This window comes from Staurois parvus, unplaced genomic scaffold (genome assembly GCF_062004578.1).
Source record: "Staurois parvus isolate SC_StPar_1 unplaced genomic scaffold, SC_StPar_1.0 ptg000044l, whole genome shotgun sequence".
Taxonomy (NCBI): domain Eukaryota; kingdom Metazoa; phylum Chordata; class Amphibia; order Anura; family Ranidae; genus Staurois; species Staurois parvus.
In genome coordinates this window covers 5638590-5663901 of record NW_028317840.1, presented here as the reverse complement: position 1 = coordinate 5663901, position 25312 = coordinate 5638590, and the positions used below count along the sequence as shown (strand labels likewise).

The 25312-nt window shown below is 39.2% G+C and overlaps 1 protein-coding gene across 2 annotated transcripts in view; it reads right to left on the bottom strand.

Annotated features, from left to right (window-relative positions):
- GRID2 (glutamate ionotropic receptor delta type subunit 2) overlaps nucleotides 1-25312 on the bottom strand; it is a 1339544-nt gene that overhangs the window by 1119444 nt on the left and 194788 nt on the right. For both annotated transcript variants that reach the window (XR_016308769.1, XM_089663824.1), the window contains exon 2: nucleotides 5425-5580. Coding sequence is in view for 1 of the 2 variants with exons in the window: in XM_089663824.1 (XP_089519950.1) it covers nucleotides 5425-5580 (156 nt within the window). In the remaining variant the exon portion in view is untranslated. The remainder of the gene's footprint in view (nucleotides 1-5424; nucleotides 5581-25312) is intronic.

The window sequence follows — 25312 nt, the reverse complement described above, 5'->3', positions numbered from 1 at the left end:
TCCGCAGTCTCTGGTCATCCCCTGTACTATGTCCGCAGTCTCTGGTCATCTCCTGTACTGTGTCCGCAGTCTCTGGTAATCTCCTGTACTATGTCTGCAGTCCATTGGTTTAGAATATTTTTTTTCCTGTTTTCTGCCTCTAAAACCTAGGTGCATCTTATGGTCAGGTGCATCTCATGGAGTGAAAAATACGGTAATTCTGCAAATAACACACTTGATTTACTAAAACTGGAGAGTGAAAAATCTGGTGCAGCTTTGCATAGAAACCAATAGCCTCCAGTTTTTTTTGTCAAAGCTTAATTGAACAAGCTGAAGTTAGAAGCTGATTGGCTACCATATACAGCTGTGCCAGATTTTGTACTCTCCAGTTTAAGGAAATCAACACCTTAGTGTCCCTTGGGGCTCTGATCACTCACTTGACTGGAGGGAGCTATGGTTATCGTCCAGACTGGGCTTCAAACATATATTCCTCTCTTTATCTCCATTACATATGGGGTGAGGGATTAGTAATTTGCTCTAGGAAGATAACATTGTTTGTGCTTTCAGTTCATCTCAGAGGAAGTGAAAAGGACACTGGATTACTGACAAGATCAAGACACTGCATTTCTTAGCCATAAAACATTAAAACTCAAGTAGCAACCACCTCTAAGGACTGGTATGTTGCAATGTATATCCTTTAATTGTTTTAAAGACCCTAAAGGGAGAACATCATCACCATTACAAACAAGGCTATGTGTCACCATCTCAAGTCAATTTTTAAAAATAACTATTAAAATCAGTGTCAGTGTGAGAATATTTCTGTGTGCTGTGCAGGTGACACCAAAACTCTATGATTTCAGTGGAGTTCCACTGCAAGCTAAGTGTGGTAAGAAGCAGATCAGGTAGTGCAATGTTGAGGAAATTTGTTTCATTAAAACTGATTCTAAAGCAGTAACAAATGCATGCATTCATATTTATGAGAAACTGAAACATTGTGATCTGGATAAAATCCAGACTCTGAAAGATATGCTTGCTTAATGTTAGTAGTGATAGACTACGGTGGTTTCTTTTTTTATAGATCTAAAATGAAAATAATATTGCCGACAAGACATTTTCTTTAAAATACCATATAATATGGAAGAAACATAACCAGATGCAACACTTTTACATTCCTACATGATTGAATATGTTATTTATAATCAAGAATGAAAATGTAGAGATTGTCACCAAGGCAATATTTACTGTAAAAAGTATATGTACTATTACCGGTTTCTGATGTTTGTGAAATAAAAAGGTATGTGTACACATCTGTCTAAATTGTACACTAAATACATATATTGTGCATGTCAATCTCTTCCTTTTTAAGCCTATGACACAATTTTATTACCACCCCATGTATCATGCTATTGATTATAATGGATCAGTCTGGCAACCCATTCGCTTTGAGACTTCTGCTTGCTGTGATGTGGGTGCTGCAGTGGCTCAAATGTTATTGGCATCCAGATTTTCTTGACTATAATTAGTAGCTGTTTACAACTGGAAGCATTTATCTGAATTAGAAATGAGCAGAAACATCACTTTGCTAGTATATACAGTATAAACTGTACTTTACTTTTTCCTTTACATCCAAACCATAGCTTCTTGTTCTGACCAAAATGAGTGAGCATATTTGTGAAGTGCTATCAGCAAAGCTGAAATTAATTTGTGGCTTTCTTACAGTGTGTAGTATGCATATGCCCTGTCTTAACCTGTTTAAGGAAAAGCAATCACATGATCTTAAAAAAGTGCACACATTAACTGTGGTTGAAAATCAAATATTTTATATAGATCATCTTTTACATAACTGTGGCAACAGCAAACATCACTGAAATGAATGGTCAGTAATCAAAGCATCCTGTGGTATTTCATAAAGACTGCAAAGTTCTAAATTTCATGAGAAAGAAGATGTTCATGAATCTACTGTGCATACAATCACTGACTGAATGGGATGGAGGTGTACAAAGGTAATATAGTAATTCAACAAACGTCAGGCAGATTTGTCAACTCTTATTATTACCATTTGGGGATCTAATCTTGTATAGTAAGTCTTATGCTAATTCCTATGCATTTTTCCTGAAATAAAATTTTGGTAAAGGTCAAGGAAGCTGTAGCCAAATGAAACTTATAGGGTCTTAGAGACTATAGTTGATAGCCTATAGCTATGCTCTGCTCCTATGCTATGATAGATATGCTAAAATGCTTTTATAGGTGAAACTGTGCAAACAAACCTCTGAGGTTACTGGTTCTAGTACTATGAATCTAGCACTGTACCTTAGGTTCTGGGCATATCCAAGTACCAGCAGATACTTTTTTTCCTTTGTTTTTTCCTTCTTTCTTTTTTGGCACCTTTTTATGCTTTGATTTTTTTATTTTATGGCTGTACACATCTTACAGCTGGCAGCTTTGCTATGCACTTAAAAGTATACCCAGTGGGTTAGTGATGGTGCAATCATCTTTAAATGTTCATGCTAGACCTACATGCATGTTTGGATTTGCATGCATGCACAGGGGACAGGGGTGATTTTACTTTTTTTATTTTATTTCAGTTTACTTTTTGTTTACACCTTTTTAACTTTATTTCTATCACAAGGGGGTGAACAACCCCCCTTGTGATAACTTGGGCTGTGACAGGTATTCTTTATGGGGATTTTAGAAGTCTATTAGACTCATGGGGGTTTATTTACTAAAGCTGGAGAGTCCAAAATCAGATTCCCTTCTGCATAGAAACCAATCAGCTTCTAACCTCAGCTTGTTCAATGAAGCTTTGGCAATGAAACCTGGAAGCTGATTGGTTTCTATGCAGAAGTGAGTCTGATTTTGCACTCTCCAGCTTTAGTAAATAACCCCCCTAATGTCTCCTCTGGATTTCAAAGCAGTTGATAAAACACATGTGCTTGAACAGCTACTTTCCTGGTTGAAAAAAACAAGAAATGACAGCTCTGGGGACTGAAGTTCCAAAATCCTTCTTTTTTATCTTCAATATAAGCAAAGGTAGAGGATGTTAGTGACAACACTGGCCAAATATGGTCATGGTAATAGATAAAATATGGCCATATCTATATTTTGTCAGTGATGTGACCACACTCCATTCCCTTGAGCTGTCATTAGTGGCGGAGTGTGGTATGAGCAAAAGTCAGTGTATCAGTTTTTCTCTCAGTGATTGGTGAGCAAAAATAATTGTGATAGAAGCTGGATTTACAATGCTGGATATTTTGGGGGTTTTTTAATTTTTTAAGTGAAAAACTAGCTTGTGTTTATTTACAACTGACGTTTTTATTCCTTCACATGTGGGTAATCTGGGACCCCCCTGAACTTTAAGAGACTTTCAGATTAATACGTTTTCCCCCACACCCTAACTACCACAGGGTTAGGGTTATGGGGAAGGGTCTTTTTCCTCATCAACATCAGTCCTACTGAAGGATCTGGTATTGATTTCAGAGGAAGTCCATATGATTTGTTCATGCTTGGGTACCCCCTAGAATCCATATCATGTTAAAGGGCCTGGAATTGATTTGGGGGGCCCATGTAATGTATTTTCTCTTTTCCTGTATAGCAAAAATAAGAAATAGAAATGCTTAAAAATGTTAAATCATTTGCCCCTGCAAGCAGTAAATAATGTCTTAAAGTCCCTCATCCTCCTTGATGGGGTTCTGGTATGTATTTTTGGGGGTCCCCTTTACATTATTCACAAATTAATGGAGGCAGGGAAATGAGAATTACCTTCAGTTTCCTTTGAAAAATGTCACTTTTGCTATACTATTTTGTTTACATGGTAGAGATACCCCACTTCACGAGATGGGGGCCCTTCAAGCAGGTATTTTAAATCAATCATGCATTTTAATGTTGCACTTTCAGCATTATTGAATTAAATAAAGCTGAAAGTGCAACATTAAAATGCACGATTGCTTTAAAATACCTTCTTGGAGGGCCCACAACTCGTGAAGTGGTGAACTGCTCTCTGCAAAATTCTTGCATTGTTACGTGTCCCTGGAGCAGTGCCCAGACCCCCCCCCCCCCCATGCATTTGTCAATCCCATGGCTATTAGCCTTGATAATTTAGAGAACTGATTTGATTCAGCTCCTATTGACCTAAATAGAGTTTAGAAACTTTTGACATGTTCGGTAGAACCTATAGCAACCAAAGTGTATTCAGCTCTTACCTAATCCCCTCACTTAACATCCCAGTGAAAATGGTATCATCAGAAAGGAAGTGAGGGATAATCTCCAACAGCAATACAGCCAGTAATAATTATGCCTATTTTAGTAGAGTATGGGAAGATTAAAGCCCTGACAGTTTTTCTTTTATGTCTGTTTTCCTGTTGTAGATATTCCATCACATTCTTTCTGAAAAAAACTGTTGTGTATAAGGGGAAATTTCTATCAAAGCCCAGGACAGCAGTAAAGTCATTGTCATAGGTTTATATTCTCTCCTACTCTGTCCAAAATAAAAAAAGGGTTCTGAATGGACATACACTTTAATTACCCTTTAAAAACTACATCCCAAAAATTGACCACTGAACAGAACCAACCGTGGTCCCCCTGAGAAAGCAGGGATTAATTAAACCTAGCAAATTAGGTCCATGAGTTCGGCAATATATAGTAAACAATATTAAGCAGATGAATATCAAAACCAGCTATGGTACTATTCAAATAACTAACTATATACAATATCTAAACCTAAAAGCGTGTTCATCAGCATTCTTCTAAAAATCTTTTTCAGCCAAAATTTTTAATCTTTCAAAGACATTGGGGTTGATTTACTAAAGGAGCAGATATTGTTTAGTTAGCAAAGGTAATGTTTAATGAGTGTTCACTTAGCTTAACAAAAAGGTAAAGTTGTGTTCACTTTGATGAGATCACATGTTCACCCTATTCACTAAGCTAGATGAACAATCACTTTGCTAAGTAAAAACTTTCCATTCCTTTAGTAAATGCACCCCAATAATAACTAGCTGGATCTTGTTAATTTTATTTTAATGTATATTACATATAAATGCTTGAAATAATGAAAACATATAGGTAAATAAAATAAATGAATATGAAGCAGCTGTTCTGTGTACCTTAAAAATACAGTTGCATTTTGCAAATCAATAAAAACAAAAATGACCACACTAAAATGTACCTAAAAAAATATTGTCTTATTTTGCACAGTCAAATAAACAACAATCTAATCAGCAAAAAGCTGACATAATACTATGCTGAAAAGCATGTGACAGTGAAAATATGAGAAGAGAAATAAGCACAGAAGCACTACAGTTAACAAAAAAAAAATAAAAAGACAAACTTTTTTGTACTTGACTTTCAACCTAAAATGTTTATAATCACAGTCATTAACTATCATTATTTAAAAAAATAAAACAAATCTGCGGTACAAACATGCATAAAAATGTATTTTAGCTTTCCTACCTTCCTGGACAGCCACAAAAGGATTGCTACCATCCACAAATTTCTCTGTAAATGTAATTTTTTCAGTTTGTAAGATATCTTCATTTAGATTGAGGTCTTCAACTGCCATGCGGAATACTTCATAATCTTTTCTGGCAGAATCATCAAAAATCGCCCCTTTTAAGTAAACAATATATGAAAGAAATGTCAGTGGCACACATGGGGTAAATGCAACATTCAAACAGTCCATAACAGTTGAGACTCACTGTCAACATAAGACTTTATTGTTGTACAGAAAGAAAAACCTGACATTCATTGGCATTTTTGTCTACAGATTTAAATATAGAAAGTCACAGAGTTTGTTCTCATATGTATGCTATATTTATGTCTTTCAGCTGTTATGACAACTGATGCTATAATATGTGTCAGGTATAATTGGTCTTTTTGTACTTTATTTAGTAAGAAAAGCTCTTTAGTCAATGTACCATAATAAATGTCTCTGACTATGCATAATCTGGTTAAAATGAAGCAGATCTAGTGTGACACTGCAGCTGAGTGTAGCAGGCCATAAGACTACCAGCTAGAATATAGTTATAAAACATAGGATTCTGTCATTCTTTAATTTTCATACCATGTATACATATTCCCACACCCAAACGTAGAACAATCAGTTAATCATTTGAAAATACTGAACAATGTTACTATACTAAATTAAATATTGTATACATGCGCTATGGTAAGTAAATATTAAAATCAATAATAATACAATAAAAACAAGTGCACTATAAATCCAATGCAATCCAATGCTTCTCTGAATTCTGCTGTTGACTGGAGGAACAATGGAAAGAAGAGCCCAGTGTAGCATATTGTGTGTAAGATAGATAGACAGATAGATAGATAGATAGATAGATAGATAGATAGATAGATAGATAGATATTGAAACACATACTGTTCATCCATGGACAGGCCAGTGACAAGACCACTTTACACATCAAAATAACTCTTTGCTACGTTAATTTTATGCAAGGTCACCTTGGTATTTGAGGAATAGCCTGCTTATCTAATTAGACATTTCAAAAGGTACATTGCTTACATGTTTAAGGATGATAAAGAATGTGATTTGACCATATAAGAAATATTTACTGATAGTAATTAGACTGAAGGGGGTATTCATGGTAAATGGTGAAAGGGTGACTTGTTTACCTAGTAAACACTATAGTGACCTTAATTGTTATTTACAGTAATGGCAAGCAAAGTCTTTTCATGTTAAGATCAAAAGTGTTTTCTCAGCCAATCAGAAAGCCCTCCAGCTTTGTTTACTGACAGTAAATTGTATATCTAGGGACGTTTTTTGGCTGGTAGTAGAGCTTTTTTCTTTCATTAATATGGAAGCACAGGTATAGATCATAACTTGCATTATTGCTACCTAGGTGCATATTATAGATTGGACTTATGCTGGACAGTGTAGTATCTCCATGTTTGATATGAAGTATCCTAAAAGAGACTCTGAGGGCTGTTGTAATATTCACAAATATATGTTGGACTTTTCTGGAGCCAAATAAAAATGTTTTTCTCTGGATGAACCAAGTTGCTGCGGGGAAGTTCATTTCTTGGATAATTGATATCTTAATTATATCAATCATCATCCTTTAATGGATTTAAGACAACACCCAGGTTTAGATTTGTTCCATTCAAGTGCATCTTGACTCTTAGGGGTTGATTTACTAAAGGCAAATAGACTGTGCACCATACAAGGTGCTGTTGCACTCTACAATTGCAGTTGCTCCAGAGCTTTGTAAATTAGATAAAGATTCACTTTGCAAGGAATACCCAATTACGTGCAAGAAAAATTGAAAAAAAAGCACTTTTGCTCGCACATGATTGGATGATGAAAGTCAGCAAAGCTTCTGCTCATTTACTAAACTCTGGAGCAACTGCTCTTGCAGAGTGCAACTGCACTTTGCAAAGTGCACAGTCTATTTACCTTTAGTAAATCAATTACCTCAGTATTCAAGGGTCAAAACCAGCTGGTGAGTCGGGGAACACAGGAGGGGAGCACAGCACTGTTGTTCTGGCAGCAAGTACTGTACCACTGTACTTTATTCCAAGGACTGCATTTATTTCACTTTATTGGATTATTGAGCATATGGATTATATACTATAATAAGATATATGTGGTGAGGGTATTGCTGTTAATATATGTCATATTTTTATACTCTTGCTGTTTTTCTACATATTTCACAAAACCTTTGCAATGTGAAATGTGAGCTGCATTTTGGGTGCGCTGACCTGTAGTGAAAACTGATCTGTAAGGAGAATTAAAAAAACATGATAATGGCAACACAAATTTGCACATCTCTTTGAAGCAAATCTTGTAAGAATAAGTCTGACGCTAGTATCACTCCCTTCTCTACTATGTAATTTTCATTGTAGGAAGGCACAAGTGTGTGTTCCATTGTTGTTTTAATACCAGGTTGAAAAATGATCAGTCCTGTGCAGGGGCAGACTGACAACTCATGGGGCCCCTGGGCAATAGGGGATCATGGGGCCCCTGTGTCCTTGCCCAAACTCAAAAAAGCCTATGAAAAAGGTACCAGGGGCATCTCATGGGGCCCCCTACTGACCCCGGGCCCTCGGGCAGTGCCCGAGTTTCCAAATAGTCAGTCCACCCCTGGTCCTGTACTTTAAGACTGCAGTATGTGAATTACAGTGATATTAAACTTCTTTTTTTTTATAATAAACTTGCTATACTTACCTGCTCTGTGCAATGGACAGAGCAGCCTCGATCCTACTCTTCTTAGCTTCCCCAGCAGCACTCCTGGCTCCTCCTCTTTGGTGAGTGCCTCCATAGAAAGCAGCTTTCTATGGGAGCATTCATGCGAACTTGCTCCCAAACCACCCAGTCTGCATCTATTGACTCAGACAGGGCAGCTTGGCCCTGCACCCTGATTTTTTGAGAGTATTGGGAGCCAATGGCTGGCGTGGCTGTCAATCTGCCCAGTAAGGAGGGGCAGATCTGGAAGAGCCACTACTTTCATGCCCATCACTGGATTGAGATCAAGCTCAGGTAATATGAGGGTGCTCAGAGGATCCTGCAGCATGGAAGGTTTTTGCCATAATGCATAGAATGCATTAGAGCTCATGTACACTGCAGCTGCTAAACAAGTTGAGGTTACAGGCATATTTTTGAAAGCACAAAAATCACGTTAAGGAGTAGAGTTTACCGGCATTTCAAACGCCACATGCTTGTAACCATGTGTAAATGCTTGTAAGCGTGTATAAACACGTTTATGCACTTTTGCGTTTAGATGCATTTTTGGGCTGGCACAGCGTTTTCTATGTATTCAAATGGACCTAGTACACCAGTGCAGTCAGTTCCAGGTTTCGCGTGAAGGAAAAAATGGTAGAATGTGCTGCATTATTTCTGCACAGAACTGTACTGGAACACATCAACACACAGCAAAAAAGCACAATGAGTGTTGTGTGCACTCCAGAATGCATCCGGAGGCATTACAGGCATTACAGCACTATGTAGCTCCTCCCACAGTGCCAAGTATGTCTCACGAGCAACTTTTGCTACAGTTCCAGCACCCATCAGAAAGTACCGCTCTCTCTGCTTCTGCTCTCTCTATTTCTCACAAAATGTTTGAAATAGTTAATTGTTTACTATATTTCAGTGCATTCTGGGCATTTGGGAGGGACTCCTGAGGTTATCTTTTAAAAATACTTCTAAACGTAAACGCGCATAAATGCAGTAGGTAAACATGGCTAAACTGATGTTTTTAACCCTACGTTTTCTAGCAGTCAGTTTCCAGTGTTCAGAAAAGTTTTTCAAATGCCCTGTTTACATGAGCCCTTACAGTAAAAAATATTTAGCTTTTACAAGCACTTTAAAACTTTTTAATCACCTAGAAACTCTCATTCTAAGTACATAAATTAATCTGTTGGATTTAATCCTGAATTAGGTTATGTAATTTGGATAAAATCTGCTAATGGCAAAATAAGAGAACCAGTGAGTGTGTTTTTTGCTTTATTGTGGTCTGTTAAATATACAGAAGAAAGTACTTATAATGTCTGTTCAAAAAGTGTAACAAAATACTTTCTGATCCTGTTAGACATATAGCTTTTAAACGGGACACATCCTTCTTAGGTTATAGAGATGTGGGGAAAGGAAGATATCTAAAAGGCATATTATAATCATTTTTGTTTGTGGAGAGGGGTGTATTTAGGGCAGCTTAATTTATTTAATTTGGTGTTATTTGTGTTTGTGTGTGTGTGTATTTTAATGTTATTTGTGTATTGCTTCTTTTAAACTGATGGTTAGTCAAGAAATAAGTTTGCTGCCATAGCTGCAGTCACATCACTTAGCTGCAATAAAGTATGTGTCCCATCTGCCAGGCAGCTGAATCATTTAGAAATATTCTGTGCAGTGGTGACAGGTCCTCTTCCTGTTGTTAACTTCTGGCACTGTGGATGTTAAAAGCTCAGAGTTTTTTGTGAGCTGCAGCAACAAAGATCCTACATTAATTAGAGACTAATTACACTGCATTTAGCATGACCTGTATATAGGGAAAAAAAATCTTGCCATTCATCAGACTCTCCCCATAATTTAGTAATTTCCCCCTGCAACTGGTAAGACTGTTCCAGGGAAAGTAGGTGGAAAGGATAGCAAGGAGATGGGGGAAAACTTTTGGTATTAGGTCTATAAAATGGCATCCCAAATGAGATAAGACAATGCCTGTCAGCAGATCGAATCTGAGAAATGGGAAATGTTTCCATTGTCAAGAATCTGGACAGCAAATCTATTGGCTGATGAGCCTACGCAATGTGGATTTTCTTTAAAAATAGATGACAGCCCTTGTTTGACACTGTTTCATGTGCTACAGTTCCAGTGTTGGGAAAATATGTATTTAATAATTGGCAATAAGCATATTACTCTGGCTAAAGCTGATTTTATTGCCTTTCCTAACTTCCATGCTGAAAGGGTTGCTGCAGTATGTGTACATGGTGATGAACATAAGTATCCTATATCAACTGTGAAATTTGGATTAGTACAAGGTATTGGGATTCATATGGTTTAAATGATACTTCACATACTTTTGGGAACTCCTGGACCAACAAAATTTAGTCATACAGTCTTAATCAGAGGATGAGCCAGAATCCTTGACCTGCACAAAAAATTTGGATTCAGAGGGTTCCTCTTTGGACCTCCCAGCTTTTCCTTTCTCTGTATTTGCAGGTGAATTGGACTGAAGGAATCTAAAGAAATCCCTGTGACCTATGGAAGTGGACAATCCTCTGCTGACACTGGGGTTACTCTGGAGTTTGCTGATCTTAATACTAACAGAGAAAACTTTAGAATCAAGAAGAGAAAAAAAACTACCCTTGTCAGGGCATGGTAAATTGCTGTAGTGATCAATGGCAAACTTGTTGAACCAGAAGACAGGCTGTCTTTTCCCTACTTCATTAACACTGAGCACATGTACCGAGTACTGTTTTTAAAAACAATTATGTGATTTTTGAACAATTAGTAGTCCCTCAGTAATACTGAAAAGTGGTACTGGAACTCTCCTATGGGCACTTGTTGGGGTGTCATTCGGCTTTTGAGAAGACCCATGAAAGAGTTTTATGAATGCTTATGGTAAAAAAATAAATTGAAAATTATTCAAAAAAAAAAAAGCAGTGCTATTGAAGTGATCTGAAGTGAACTGTGTCAACTGCTGTCAACTGTTGCCTCAGGACAGCAATATTGTGTCCCAAACTGCAGTCATACAAATCCCAAAGAGAGGCACAGCACTATACAGTCCAAAGCAAATATAGATAAAAACTCAGTGAATAAAAGTCCAACAAACATAGACTATCAGTCCAATATTGAGTGCAGATTCATACCCGTGCGTGGTGAACAAGTGCTATGACTATAATACTGCATAAGATAGATACATAAGTGTATCTGTGATCCAATTCAGTGCTTCCGTAGCCACTATACAGTCCTGGTGGTTCCCCAATCCACACCACACTTACTAGAGCTTTTTGACTCCTTGAGTTAACAACACCTGTTTATAACCTGAATGTATGAATAGCATGAATAAATGTACGATTGTTTAAAATTTCTGCATTAACACAAAAATGACAAGCATCACTTTTCAGCACTTACCGGTATGTCTATTTATTTTAACTTTCTGCATTTTTGTCTAGACATGTTGCAGATATTTTATGCCTCCCTAAAGCTTCTATAACATATTCAGTTGAATGCAAAAAAAAAAAATAAAACATAAAAAAGGGAGAAGGAACTTCTTTCAAGGTGGAATTTTGTAATTCTACATATTTCATAATTCTATATATTCTACTTCAAGTTTTTGCCTTTTTTAACAAATATACCTTTTACTGTTCTTTACACTTCATTCTGACATTTAATTGGTCAGAACAGTTTTGAATAAATTATATAAAAAAAAAAAAAAGCAGGGATGATTTTACAGTGCAGTAAAGCAACATTACACAACACAATACATTTTCATCTCTTTATGAATCAGTAGCTGCATGTTTATGTGCCTCATAATGTTTAAGGATGCATTTAATGATAAATAAGACCTATCAACCATAGTGTCTCTTTATTTAAAAACCAGTTAAAAACCCAATAAATGACATTTAGGTAAATTGCAAAGCGATATTACCCAAATAGTATTCATCATGGTACCGCCACTGTAAACATAGCCTTCAACACGTTCCCAGGGCTAAGCCAGATTATAGGCATACTAGATCAAGACCTTTAAAGAGTATGAAAGATTAATAGGATAGAAAAATGACAAGTGAGTAAGCTGCCAAGGTTTTGGGCAACACTTAACTGAAGAAAGAAGGTAATTGTAACCTACAGGGAACATCTGTCAAGGCGATGCATAGCATGGATTTAAAAAAAATTGTAAAAAAAACAAGGAAAAGCAGTTTTTCTATATCAAACAAATGTATTATACTAACCTGTTTTATCCACCAGCTCATTTGGAACACTACTTCGAAACATTACAAAGAAAAAAATAATTCATGTCTGTTATATTTTTGGAAAGGTAAAGTGGTATTAAGCCCAAAACCAACAATGTAATATATTGCAGCTTAACAATCATTAGATGCATTGGCTGCTTTAGTTTTCTCTATTTAAATTTTTTTTCCCTCTGTTTTTCATCTGGTGATCTGGCCAGTACCACACACCTCCTGTATTGGAGTTCCCCCACTGTAAATAGATTTAATCGCCATACAGATGTGTTTTTATTGAATGGCGAGCTAAAGATCTCTAGGGAGATAGGTGCATGGTCTGTGCATGTAATAGCTCCAATCTCCAATTTAGAGATATGTTGCAGAGTGAGTTTGTCTACAATGAACAGATCAATCCGGAAATAGGATTGTTGTGGCTGAGAAAAGAAGGTAAAATATTTCTCATTATCATGCAAACATCTCCATGCGTCAAATAATTTTGCATCTTCTAAAAAGGAAGATAAGGTAGAAGAATGCTTACATGCTTTGTTAGAGGAATCTAAGTCAACATTCAGGATTTCATTGAAATCCCCACAAAGCACAATATGTCCTTGAGAATGTTGCTTAAGTTTTGCTAGGAGTCCACAGAAAAAAAAGATTGTTGATGTGTGATGGGGGCATATAACTTTACCAGAGTGATCAATTTGTTATCAACAGTGGCCTTTAAAATAATAAATCGGTCAGCTGGATCTGAAAAGGAAGTATGTAGTTGGAATTCTAAAGTATGTTTAATGGCTATCATAAAGCTCCTTGGACTTAGTCTCATCGGTAGCAAAAAAATAATGGTTGTAGTTACTATGTTTACAAATAAGGGTTTTAGATTGTTTGAAAAATGTCTCTTTGATGCATAAAATCTCACCATGAAGCTCCAGAGCTTCTCTCCATAAAACTTATCTTTTGTAGGGCTTATTAAGACCTTTTGCATTTATCAATATGATCCTAACCATTGTTTAAGAGAAAAATTGCTTGGAGATGTTTGAGCAGTGATCACCTGAATTTGCAAGCTTAAAGGTTTAAATCAGAGGCCAATGTGAGTAGATAAAGGTACAAAATTGAAAGATCAAACAAATATTATAGTGCAAGCATAATTTCTTAAGAGCAAAAACCATGAGTATGCCTGGCATATCATCATATGGGGGTGTGGAGAGAACACCAAAGGCCAGGAGTAAGGATCAACCGCTACCTCTTCAAGTAATAAGTGTACAAATACAGGCAGATATTATTAGATCCGCAAAGTGGAAAATGATCAAGTGTTGGGAGCCATTTTCTATTCGTTATGAAGAGCCTCAGAGTTCTTTTTAGTGATAGGAGAGGTGGTAACTTTGAATCCCCATTGAGCTTGATATTTGATGCCATCATTTGGTGTCAATATGGGGGTTACATTGTTTTGGTTTGTCACCAAAAGTTTGGTTGAGTACCCCCATCTGTATTTAATTTCATGGGTGCGCAAAGTTGCAGTAATGGTACTGAATTCCTTTCATCTGGCTGCAGTGGCTTGGGAAATAGCAAATATGGCAAAATGTGAAAATGGCTCAGGCAAAGTTTTGAGCTTCCTGGTCACAGACATTAACATTTCCTTAACATGAAAAAAGTGTATTCATGCAATAAGGTCATGAGGAGCTGACGTTGGGAGGTAAATAGGTTTAGTAAGACAATGTGCATGATCAATTAGGAGCTCTTGCTTGGGTACAGCAGGTAGAATTTTTTTAAAGAGGGCTTGTAAATAGCCAATCAGTTCAAAGGAAGATACAGACTCAGGAATTCCCCTAATCTTAACATTATTTCTTCGAGATCTATCCTCGAGATCCGCTATTTTATCTTTCAATTGCTGAATTTCCTGAGATTGTTTCTGAAATTCTGCTATACGTCCACTATATCATTGTGGGCAGCAACCACCTCTCCTTGTTTTGTTTCTAATTCTTCTGTGCATTCTGCAATCTGTGAGATTTTGTTTGTGAGACTGCTCTGTCTAGATCCACTTGTGTATCTTTATATAGAGATTGCAGCAAATGCTTTAGTTCCAGGGCAAAAGCAGGTTTGTCAGAAGTTGTATATTCATCCAGCAAAGTGCTGGATTCAGCAAGCTGAGGTAAAAAGTGAGAGGAAGGCATTAAAGACTTTTTGCTCACATGAGCCTTAGAATATGGTGATTACAGAGGTGAAGAGGCAGGCCTCTTATTAGGCTCCTTCCGTGGGGAAGCTGGGTCCGTGATGTCTTACTCATTTTCTTGCTTAGACTGCTCCTCTGTGTCTATATGAAAGAGAGAGGCTGTGCTGCAGGCTCTGGGACTGTGTGCATGTTCCTGCCATCTTGCTTCACTTCTGCCACTGACTTGGGAAGAAATCTGTTAGTTTTCAGGGCTTTGGAGGGGAGTTTTTCACGTTGACAGCTCCCTCCTTGTGGCAGGTCCCGATGCCCGAAGAAGCAGTGGGTGTTTGTAATTCTGCCATAGCTCTGTATTGCTGGGAAGAGGCAGGGGAAGATGGAGCTCCTGGCTCAGATTGGCAAACAGATCTATGGCTTGGACCCGCCCCCCCAGGAATTGGGAATTTTGAATGTTCCACTTTGAAAAATTACTGCTCCTGGCTGAATCAAATTTGTTTTTGCATTAGCACATGCTCTCCAGGGGCAGTCTCCACCGAATGCTATTTTTGAGACCCCTGGCCTATTGGACCAGAAAATTGGCATTTTATATGACACATTTGGCTCCCTCTGGTTACAACGGTGTTCAGGTTCAGCATTTGAACTTTTTTGAAGTTCACCCAACCCTGCTCAAACCAAACCCAGAGAAGTTTGGCTCAAAATTAGTAAAAAAATATTACTTTACAGACTCCATAGACAACCTTGCAACAGTTGGAGTAGGCTGTGTTTGAAAAGTGAAGCACAACATTCAGTTTATCATCTCAAAACGTCATGTTAAAGTATATTGCTTCCTCACGTTCCAAGGTTTTCTGCACCCATCCTGGGCCCCAGCTATCAGCCAAGGCTGGTTGAAGTGCTCTAAAAAATTATTTAAAGCATCAGTGAGGCAGCCATTTCCACCACTGATCCTCCTTTCAGTGACTTGAGGATCGAAAACCTGGATTGGAAGAAGCACAGCAGGTGTTAAACAAGGAATTACAGCCATCCAGATTTTTCATTTGTGCATGTACAGCAGCGCAATGGGATATAACCCCTCTTGTGTGTGGATAGTGGATATTAATTGCCAGTTTACCTTTAGAAGTGGTAGAAATCATGTCTTACAGTGTGATATTAAGCTCTACAGGGGCATGGTCTGAGATGATGATGGGAATAATCATTGTGGAGATTATTCTATCAAGGTACCCCTGGTCAACTAAAAACTTGTCTATGTGGGGATACAGTTGGTGTATCTATGAAAAGTAGGAAAAAAAACTATATCTTTAGCAAGCAATACTCGCCAAAAGTCTACCAGTCATAAACCTCAAAAAGATTTGGAAATGTGCTTCCTTGCAGCTGCAGACAATGTGGATTTACCAGAGAAAGTATCAAGTATGGGGTCTTTCAAAGGTTAAAGTCCCCTCTCAGTATCGAAAATCTGGAGGAGAAATCCAGTAGCTGGCCAAGAATGGCATCTAGAAAGGTCATTTGTCCTAAATTTGGAGCATATACATTGGCTAGTGTTATTGGGTTATCATGAGAGTACCTTTTACTAAACTATATCTGCTAACTGTGCCTCCAGAATGAAAGGGCAGTTCTTGTGAAACACAATGGCTATACCTTTCATATGATTGATGGGGGATGTGCTCTGAAACCAATGATCATAGGGGTAAGTTGATAGTTTAGAAATGACCCAGACCTAAAGTATGTTTCCTGTAGCATCAAAATATGAGGTTTAAGAGCACATACTTCCCTCCAAACCCTGCTAGATCTGAAAGGAGAACTAAGCATGGTGACATAGTTGGGACCATTGTCACTCTCATTCTAGCTTGGCTCAAAATGGTGTGAGGTCAGGCACTTCTTGTCCTTGCCCTGAAGAGCTTCCAGAATCTTTGATTCAGTGTGGCTCTTCTCCTCAGGCATACCTGTCAGGAACCATCGCGACGCATGGGTCTACACATGCGTAGGTGTCTGCCGAGACGTATAGGTGGCAGGGCACTAGGACCCAGGCGCACCCGTCGTCTGGACAGTACTAGGCAGGCACTAGGACCCAGGCTACGCCTGTCAGGTGCAGGGCAGCCTATTTAAGCTAGCCCTGCACAGACACTTGTTGCCGAATGGTCTTTGTATCCTGTTATCTGTGTGTGAGTACTTCTGATCTGGATTGTTTTGACCTTGTTGCCTTCTCCCGTCCTGACCCCTTGGCTTGCCTGACTCTGCTCCCGGATGTTCCCGTTTAGATCTGACCTCCTGGTATTGACCCTGCGTGTGACCCGACTATCCTTTGCATACCATTTTGTACCTTACCGATCCTCTAGTTACCGTCCCGGCCTGCATGACTCTGATTTAGCTCATCCATCCACCCTGCAGGGATCACTAGGCTCCCTTACATCAGACTCCTAGTGTCACGACCCGCGGCCGCCGCCACCAACAGGCGACAATCGCACAGCCGCGACTAACAGTAATACGTCACGCCCACGGCGTCAGACCCCAGACCTTCTCACCAAACTCGTGACCGAAGGGCCGGCCGATCCAAAACCGCGGTGTGACGCGCGAAACAAGGCCCCACCCAGCTGCACCCTACACAGCGATTGCCCAGCTAATGGACTACAATCGGTGCCTGCAGCCTGAATGCGCTTGTTACTGGGTCGGGTTAGTTACGCAACTAACCCTCTACTGCCACCACCACTTTTGTCGGAGACTGGGAAACTCCCGTTACCAAATATACACTATAATGATTGAAATATTGATCTATATAGCACGGCCCGCGGACCTACTATACAGAAATATAACCACAGTAGCGTCTCTTCAAAGGCAGGGATTCGTGAATTGCAAGTAAGCGCTTAGAAACAGTTTAACACTTTCAGAAAGAAAGATTTATTTCTAACAGTCAAACGGATGCAAAATAAATAGTTACACAGATGTCACAAGAATATATATATGTATATAAAGACACAGCAAACATAGAATAGCGAGGAAATTACAGGGTAAGTTACTTGCCTTGCCTGCTTTTAGCAAATTCAAGATGCAGAGCAGAAAGGTTCTTTGATCTCCCCTTGTTACGATGTTGCTGGGAGATCTCTGTCAGTCTCTTTCTGTGACAAAAAACTTTTCACTCTCTTAAAGGTCCCTCTCAGGGGAAGGGAGGGGGGCTCTGACTTGGGAGTGGTCATTGGGAAAATCTACACTAAATTACCAGCTCATATCCCGTGATATGAACCATACAGTTGATCTGAGGAATGTTCAGTTCTCGGGTCCCTTTGATAAGGTGTGGGCTTACATAGTTTTGGGTGATAAAAGTGACACCTTTGTAGACAGCGTGTCTCCACTTCTAATATCTTAGGTTGTTCCACCTCATCTGCCAGGAGATAAAGTCTGCCTCACAGGAATGCAAGGGGGATGTGAGGATTCCAGGAAGACCTCAAATACACAGGCAGAACACGAAAAAGAGAGTGTAAAGGGGGACTCCGCTCCAACAAGGATGAGCAAGTTTGCCACACCTAGCTCTCTGGAGCCCCTGTCAGACTCCTGTACCCCTGTTGGAGATACCTGGTAGTTGCGACCTGGTACCGGAGCGCTCCAAGTCCATCCCCACCATCAGGGGCCCTGGTGAACAAGTGCTCCGGTGCTTAGACTCCGCACGCTGGGGAGGCTCTACCGGGGGACTGATAGAGGTGCTGTCAGGCGGTCCCTTACAATACCATAAAACATCATGGCAGCATTTTGCCTAGGCCATTGCATAGGCTTTTGGTTACTTGTAAGAGACTGGTGTTTCTGACGATTCACAGGATTAGGTAATTAAATAAGATAGGTGGAGCAGATGACTGATATTTCACCATCACCAAGGGGAAGCACCACCAGATATTCCCTGTTCTGCATCCTTACAAACTACCAGCTATCATCCCTGCCCATGCTTGCTAGACCATGTGTCTGTGGTCCTGTGGACCCTGACACTGACCTGTAGTCCAGTGACATTACCTTTCAAGTGCTGGTGGAGGGCATGGTTGACCAGTGTGGTGCAGCACAGGACATGGAAAGTAAGGGGGAAGATTTCACAAGCTCAAATAAGAGCAGTTACAAAGCCGGCAATTTTGCCAAGACAGCACATTGAACATGGGGTTATGGGATTAATATTTTTTCTTCCATTCAATAAACTGGGAAAGGAAATCCTGTCTGGTCAACGATGCTGCTGGAGAAAGTGGGATAGGGTAAAATGAACTATGGCAAGGTTGAAAGCCAATGTATGACCTTACTTTGCAAGGCATCATACTGGCCTTCTTCACCTCTTGATGTGCCATAAGGTAAGTTTCTCAAACTCTATTGTGAAATGAAAAAGAAATAAAAACAGTATCATTTTTGTACCTCTCCCATCACTGTTATGGTGAAGAATTATGGGTATACCTATGCTTGTGATACTCAAATGACTAGTACATTTACCATGCATAAAATGCTACAGGCAAAGGCTGCAAACAACTACAATACTGTTGGCAGCAGATGTGTTACAAAATGCCCAGATTCCAGAGCTATGCAGTATGTCCTGGGGGACAGAAGTGGCCTGCACTTATTTATCAGTGCCATCCAGTGGAATAGGACAGCTGCTCCCCCTGCTCCTCTGCAAGCTGCTCTTGTCCTGCCCCTGCATAGAGCCCTTCCTTGCTGTTATAGTGCCTCTCCCTCACATTCCTCCTCTACAGCTCTGTAACCCAGGTACGGTCTGCCACCTTTTCATCCCCACCCTCCTCATCGTCCATGTTTACTTCAAGTAAGTTGCAGCTGCAGGAATATTAATGCAAATTGCTACCTACTGCCTGTTTTAACCTCCCTCTATGTTCCTAGTGCTCTTCTCCTCCTACAGTATATGAAAACGTGCTCTTGAAGTCAATAAAATTATATCAGATCATAAACTTTCCAGTCCATCTGGTGCATTCTAAACACTAGTGTGCAAGTACTCTGTTACTGAGTGATGCAAAAATCGTTAAAGGAAATGTTATTTATGAATAGCTCATGGACATCTAATTCATCCAATTCTTGATGTATTCGTTTATTAAACTTATTCTGTTACATTCACTGAAGCTAACTTTGTTTCAAACGTGGGAACTGTCCTTATGGGTCAATGCTTATTTTGGGGGAAGTTGATTGGTTTTACCTTGGCTAAATGCTATTGTCCCCCTGGACATTTTCAGTGTAAAACATGCACACTCAGCCAATATAAACATATATCCATCTTATGTTCAGGTCTATTATATTAGCAAGCAGTGCTTACTTTTAGATGTGACTTCAGTAAAATAAGAAGTATAGATATATGTGTATTTGATATACATAGCATGTATCTGTGTAGTATTAGTCCTCATGCACACTGGACATTTTTACAGCTGCTGTTTTCAGCTTTTGACATGTTTTTCTACAGCCAGTAAAATCCCCAGAATGTTATCCTATGTGTCCATTCACACATAGACTGTAATCAATGATTTTTGGCAGGGGTGTTTTTTGGCTGGAAAACCCCCCCCCCCCCAAAACTAGTGGGTTTCTAGAGGAGTTTTTTAGCTGTAAAAACGCTCTAAGGCAGTAAAAACGCAGCAAAACGCGGCAAAACGTGGTAAATCTGCTTTTTTTAAAACTTTCTTTTAGCAAAAAAAGTATTTTTTTGGTTAAAAAAACACAAATGCGGCAAAACGCCACTAAACGCTAATAAACATTGAAAAACTCATGTTTTTAACGTGACTTTATACAGCTAACGTTATTAAAACGCCCAGTGTGCATGGAGCCTAATGACATTGAGAGAATCTGTATCGCTTTGACTGAACTACTGTCAGGAGCGGACTGACTACTCATGGGGCCCCTGTGTCCTTGCCCAAACTCAAAAAAGCCTATGAAAAAGGTACCAGGGGCATCTCATGGGGCCCCCTACTGACCCCGGACCCTCGGGCAGTGCCCAAGTTTCCAAATGGTCAGTCCGCCCCTGACTACTGTACATTCACAGAGATCTTTTCTTAGGGAAATTGCCTTTAAGACAACTGTCATTATGAAGTCCTTTTCTTAAAAGTAAATATATTTTCCACAATCGTATTACTCTCTGCAATATCTGCAATTACCTGTTAACATTTTAACTGTTTATTCTAAACAGCATAGATGTGTTTACTCTTAATGAAAAATTATAATTATTAAAAATACTTCTGTAGTTTTACTATTGCAATAATAAAACAGAGAACAATAAAATATGAAAACATGTTCAGGATATGTAAAATAAGCTCTAATACTTACTAAATAACCTTACAAAGTAAATAAATATTCCCTCTTCACACTGTGTCCAAGTATGCCATTATCTTTCAGCACCCTTATCAAATGTCATGAACTAAAGAGCTGCATAAAATAGAATTACTGAACTTTATCTTCTCCAAAATTAAATTTTAATGATTTAATGCAAAGGTAACATTTTACCTTGTGCTCATAATAACTGACCTTGAACCATGCATTTTCTTGAATGTCTGCATTTTATAAAGAATACAATTCACAAATACACGTCTAACTGATATGAAATAAGGGTTTTATTAAAAAGAAGGAGTTCGTATTCATAGCATAAAATCCAAAATCCAAAAATGAAAACAGTATTCCTTATTTTAAGATAGGGGTGGAGCCATGTAAGGCATTCCTTTTTGCTGATTGTACATCCAAATCATTGGTTAATATCACAAATACAACCTAACTTTACATTAATTTATTCCAAATTGCATATTGTTATTTTTGGCTATTTCAGGCCTCCAAGATCTGTACCACTAAGCTATATTTTCCATATGTTGCAACAATGATGGATAAAAAATAACTAAGGGGCACTTCATTTTATTACTGAATACCAGGCAAACTAAATACACAAATGAAATGCATGAGAACTGTTTTACCTGCCAAAGTGTTTGCATTTCTGCCCATCCAGTCCACAGATTTGCACAACTTTGCCCCACAGCTCATAGTGTAGCAAGGGAGAAGTCTTGATATTTCTCTCTGGCAGTTTCACTTCCACTTAGAGGTCTCAACCCACTCCCTACTATTATTTTTATACAAGATTTACTGTATATAGAGCCAACAGTTTGCACAGCGCTTTACAATATAAAGGGAGACAATACAGTTACAATACAATAACAATACAAGAGGGCTAAGAGGGCCCTGCTCAATCTAATATGGTGGGGCAAGTGGTACAAAAGGGTATAACTGTGGGGGATGAGCTGATGGGATGAGCTGATGGAAGTGATAAAAGTTCAGTTAGTTGGATGAGTGATAGGCTTCCCCGAAGAGATGAGTTTTCGTAGATCGCAGTCTGTGTAGGAGATAGCCAGACAGACTGAGGAAGAGAGTTGAAGAGGATGAGAGAGGCTCTGGAGCAGTCCTGGAGATGAGAAATGGTAGGAAGAGAAAAAATATTTTAAGAGTCTTGAGAGGAGCGGAGATGACAGTTTAGGTGATATTTGGAGACAAGATTGATGTTGTAGCTTGGGGCAGAGTTGTGGATTGCTTTATATGTTGTTAATATTTTGAATTTAATTAGCTGGGTAATTGGAAGCCAGTGGAGGGATTGGCAGAGAGGGGTGGCAGACACTGAGAGGTTGGTAAGGTATATGAGTCTGGCAGCAGTATTCATAATAGACTGAAAAGGGGATAGCATATGGAGAGGTAGGCCTATGAGAGGGGAGTTTCAATAGTCAAGGCAAAAGATAACAAGGGAGTGAATGAGTAGTTTGGTGGGTTCAATAGTTAAAAAGGGGCAACTTTTAGAGAATTTTAGAATTAGTGTTCAAGCTGTTGACAGTTATTGGATTTGGGACCGAAAGGACAGGTTAGAGTTGAGGATTACACCTAGTACCCTGGCATGAGCAGAGGGACTGATAGCTGCATTATTGATCTTGATGGAAAAGTCATGCAGGAGGGCATGGGGGGATATTATCAGGTGTTATAAAGATTTAGTTTAACCTCCCTGGCGGTATTCCCGAGTGTAGCTCGGGGTAACATTTCAGTACCAAAAGCGGTAACCCCGAGTTACACTCGGGAATACCATGCGGCACTGCTCCGGCATGTGTTCTTCACTTAGCTTACCCTGCGCTCCCACGATGTGTCCCCTGCAGTGTCCCCGGCCATCTCCTCCGGCCGATGCCGGCATCCGGCTTCTGTGTCCTGTCCCTGTGACGTCGGGACGTACGGGCGCCGCCGCCGCTGGCGGCGGGAAATTTAAAAATTTAAAAAAATTTCATTTTTTTTTTTTTACATTTTACATAGTAAAACATTGCTGTCTCAACCAATTTCACATACATATTGTCCCTAGTGCTTTGTCCTGTGCCCTGCCTGCATTTTGTCTGTTCTTTCTGCCTGGAAACTGAGAAATGTCCATGGCGTCCAAAAAGTGTCCCTTTAGGTCAAAAGCGGTTTAGACCAGCTAGAGAACAGCGATAGTAAATCAGAACTACTTGCAGAATTGAGTGATAATGATTCGTGGGGGAAATTCGTCATCAGACACTGAAAACGATTTTGCGACTGAGCTCAGCAATGTGCGAACTTGGCGCTATATTTCACATTTCAGTGTTTTTGGTTTGATTATATTATTGAATTAAATTTTTTATTATTTTTATATTATTTTTATGATTATTTATTAAATTATAATTTATGATTTTGTGTTTCAAATTTTATCATACCCGGGATGTTTACTAGACTCTTGTTCGGACAGATTTCAGTGAGTTTTTCCTAAAAATTACAGCCTACAATAAAAAAAAATACATATTTCCATGCAAAAAAATGGTACCGCTTTCAGCACCAAAAATCTGAAATAATCATACCGCCAGGGAGGTTAAGGAACTGATGCGACATCCATGCTGATTTGTCAGTTGGTAAGTTAACAATGCGAGAGGAGACTGAGACTGAAGGATTGAGTTAAGGAATAAACAGATAGATTTGGGTGGCAGTGGCATAGAGGTGGTATTGGAAGCTGTGGGAGGTTATCAAGTGACCAAGGGAGGAGGTGTAGATAGAGAGGAAAAGGGGTCCAAGAACAAAGCCTTAGAGGGCCCCTACAGAAAGAGAAAGTGGAAAGGAGGAGACAGAATTAAAGGTAACACTTAAGGAGCTATGGGACAGATAAGGGGAGGACCAGAATAGAGCAGAATCTTGATGGCCAAGGGAGTGGAGTTTTTTGAGAAGGAGCGGGTCAACATATCAAAGGCCACAGAGAGGCCCCTGTAACCGGACAGTGAAAGAAGAAGCAGCAAACTGATTAGTTTAAATAAATAAAATAAACAATGTGCGCTATCAAACTTGAGAATGAGCTAATAAAATAGAGCCACTGCAATAGCACTTAAAAGGTGATCCCACACTTAAAACATAAAACATATATAAATAGTTGCGCTAACTCATATAAACAAAATAATCCATAAACAGGTTCAAATGTGACAGTTCAATCAAAATATGTAATATAAATATATAAAGTGCTTGAATGGTGAAAAATCCATACAATGTGCTCCGGATAAATTAGGCCTATTTAAAAAAACACAGTGCTCCACCTTGACGTAGTGTTCCTCCACCTAAAAATATATATGGATGGCCGCTCACCTCCTTTTGTGGACCTATAAATTAATACAGGTCAACCAAGCATGGTAATTCCAAAAAGATACTTCAGATGGCAGCAGAGAGCTGATGACAGGCACCCCTTCAATGACGGTATAAAAGGGACTCTTCTCAGCTTAACTCCACCTGTTAAATCAGCATGAAGCGGGTTGATCACTGCTCTGTCTGCAGGTCAGTAGTTTCTACAAGAATGAGCACCAGAAAAGGTGAATCTGAGAAATGTGTTTCAAGCAGTATTGCAAACGTTGGGAACCCAGGGGTAAAGGAAACCTGAGGCAGGTGCACGGTGTCCCCAGTGTCCGGGCTGTTTAGACGAGCCACCCGCTGGCTGGAGGAGGCAGGCGAATGTTGAGATGTCCAGCTCGGACACTAGGAAAACACTGTGCACCTGCCTCAGGTTTCTTTTACCCTTGGGTTCTCAATGTTTGCAACACTGCTTGAGACTCAAGTGACTCATGCTGATAGCAAGGAATGAGGCAGCAAAGAGAAATAACACTGCTTTGCAGAGAGGCAAGTACACAGTATAGAAGGTTGTGATTTGTTCATACGTCATGTTTCAGGTTTACAGAACACCACAGAAACACCACACCTCATTCTATGATCCCTCAGGCAGACCTCAATTCAACTGTCTCAAAAATCATTACAGAGGGCTTTCATATGAAAATATAGCTCTCCTAAATCCAAATCATCGAGCAATTAAAAATTATAATACATGAGTAGTGTAAAATCAAACCACCCTTTATGTCAGCATTGCTCTGTTTCAGGTCAGACCCGTTATCTAAGAATAGGAATTTACTAAATGCCTCTGGATCTTGGTACCAAATTAAGGACTGTGCCAGTGCTATAAAAGTGAAACACATTAATTTAGGTGAACTTGTGAGAAAAGTCTTACAACATACAGAGTTTAGCTGTAAAACGAGTATAGTGAACCAAATAACTGTAAGATTGGAGGCTGATATAGGTAAGTAAGTCAATTTTCATTAACCACTTGCCCTTTAGAGGATTTACCCCCCTTAATGACCAGGCCTCTTTTTGCTACTCAGCGCTGCACAAATTAAACTGATAATTGCGTTGTCATGCAATGCTGTACCAAAATGAAATTTACGTCCTTTTTTTCTCACAAATAGAAATTTCTCTTGGTGGTATTTGACTAGCTGTGCGCTTTTT